This window comes from Bison bison, unplaced genomic scaffold, assembly GCF_000754665.1.
Source record: "Bison bison bison isolate TAMUID 2011002044 unplaced genomic scaffold, Bison_UMD1.0 scf7180017864105, whole genome shotgun sequence".
Classification (NCBI taxonomy): Eukaryota; Metazoa; Chordata; class Mammalia; order Artiodactyla; family Bovidae; genus Bison; species Bison bison.
Window position 1 is genome coordinate 1,322,965 of NW_011494677.1, and position 2,014 is coordinate 1,324,978.

Genomic DNA, 2,014 nt, shown 5'->3' on the forward strand with positions numbered 1-2,014 from the left:
TGGGGGGCTGTCCTTTGGAAGGTATCTTGGCCCAGGTAGGTCAGTGGCCTGGGACAAAAGGGGGGCGGCCCTTCCTCTGGGGATGGTTAAGGATGGGAAGGTGAGCTAGGAGTCCTGTTGGCTGCCACCCTATCCCCATATCTTTTCACCCAGCGTCTCTCTTGCTGAGAACGTATCTTCTCACCCCACGCTGTCTCCTTGGAGTGGCATCCATGGGAATTAGCCGTGGCTGGAAAGCATTAGTTGCCCAATCATTCTAAGATGTGCTGCAAAACCACCTTTAATGTTTTTCCCCTTCTTTCTGCCGTCAGTACGTTAGGATGCCCTAATGGCAGCACATGTGTGTGAGCAGGGCTGAAAGATCCAGGGCACACATGCACACACACCCCTCTCGGAGCTCAATTCTCATCGCCCAGCAGGGACTCACACAGACACACTGGCCCAATCATTCCACACAGCAAGCATTTTTCTCCTCCAGAAGTGAGTGGGCTGGGGAATGCCCAGGCCTGTCTGGACACTTCCACACCAGTGGACTCTCAGGGGGACGGGAATCAGCTGCCACAGCTGTCTTCCCAGGCCATGGCCCTATCCCCTGAGTGGCGGGAACCCGGGAGAGAGCAGAGGGACACGGCTTCCACCCCGCTAATACACACAGGCACACACCCACCCCAGGCTGGGGAGAATGCAGGCCAGGCGGCCAACGTCAGAGGCTGACCAGTCGTGTCCTGTCAGGAAGCGCACAGCCTCTGAACTCACCCAACCAGAGTCGTTACTGTATTGTTCTGGACACAATCGGATAGACCCTGAGCCAGCTCCAACTCCAGGGCAAGGGGTGGTGGGGAAACGGTCGCCACCAGGGTCAGGAGGACAGGGAAGGGGAAGCGGCTTGGAGGCTGGGTCTAGGACAGGACAGGAAGGGGCCGCCGCCAGGGCCGGACCCCCCACTCCACGGCATGCGTGGAGCTCCGAGCACGTGGTCCGCGCAGGAAATCGCTGCGGTGGGGAGCGGTCGCTAATTCTCCTGCGGGCTGGCGGGATCTCGGACCCTCGTTGGGGAGGCTGGGGGTCGGGTTGTGGCGCAGCGGGCAGAGCCGGTTGCCAATGAGGGCTTAATAAGGCCCGGGCTGAGAAGGGAACGACGGGATGACGGAGGGAGTTTGGGAGGCAGCCTCCTTCCCCTCCGCCAGGTTTCTTTCTCTGCAATCTGCGCGAAGAAGTCAATCGCGAAACGGCCAAAGTTCGTCTTCACATCCGAGAAGGGAGGGAGGAGGAAGGGATGCAGGACTAGGAGCACAGGTCAATTCACAGATGCGCGCGGCGGGACAGGGGCCCAAGAGGAATCGGGACGCCGGGGGTTCTCGTTCACATTAGAAGCGCCTGCACCCCAAGGATAGACATTTTTCCGAACCCACCCTCCTGCCTGAGCTAGAGAGACGGGCTGCAAGCCGGGCTGGCAGGCCCCGGGGTCGGATGGGGCGCCCCCATCTGGAGGATCCAGGCCCGCGGGCTGAACCCGGGAAACTCCCCCAGTGCGTCCAGGGACGCGTCCGCGGTGGTGACGACCACAGGCACCTACTGGGCCGCAGGCGTCGATCTCCGCTGAGCCTTCCTCCCATCCCACCCACCTTAGGTCCCCGAAGTCCGCAACGCCAGCCCCGGCTAGAAAGCCAAGGGGTCTGGGCGTCCCGCCAGCGCGCGTTCCCCTTCACCTGTACAGGTGAGTGGGCGCCCCGCGGTGCCTCTCTTTGGGGCGCATCCGTCCCCAGTGCTCCTTCCTCCCTCCTTCCACGCCTGGAGCCCTAATCTTTCCCCTGCTTCTCCCAAGCCTCCTTTCTCGGCTTCTGGACTCAGGCCCGAAGTCTCTGAAGTGGTGGAATCGTCTCTGTCCCCCATTCCCCAGCCCTCCCGTCTAGTCTCCTGTCGTGCCTTCGTCGGGACTGGGGCCCGGCCGGACCGAGTAGGGTACTCACAGGGTAACGGTGCTGTTCGGCAGAAGGCCGGGCTCGGGAGGCTC

General features: G+C 62.1%; 1 protein-coding gene across 1 annotated transcript in view; it reads right to left on the reverse strand.

Moving 5' to 3' along the window:
• Window positions 1-2,014, reverse strand: part of GPR124 (G protein-coupled receptor 124) — a 46,638-nt gene that overhangs the window by 32,060 nt on the left and 12,564 nt on the right. The window contains exon 3 of the mRNA XM_010838849.1: window positions 1,971-2,011. Within this exon, the coding sequence (XP_010837151.1) occupies window positions 1,971-2,011 (41 nt within the window). The remainder of the gene's footprint in view (window positions 1-1,970; window positions 2,012-2,014) is intronic.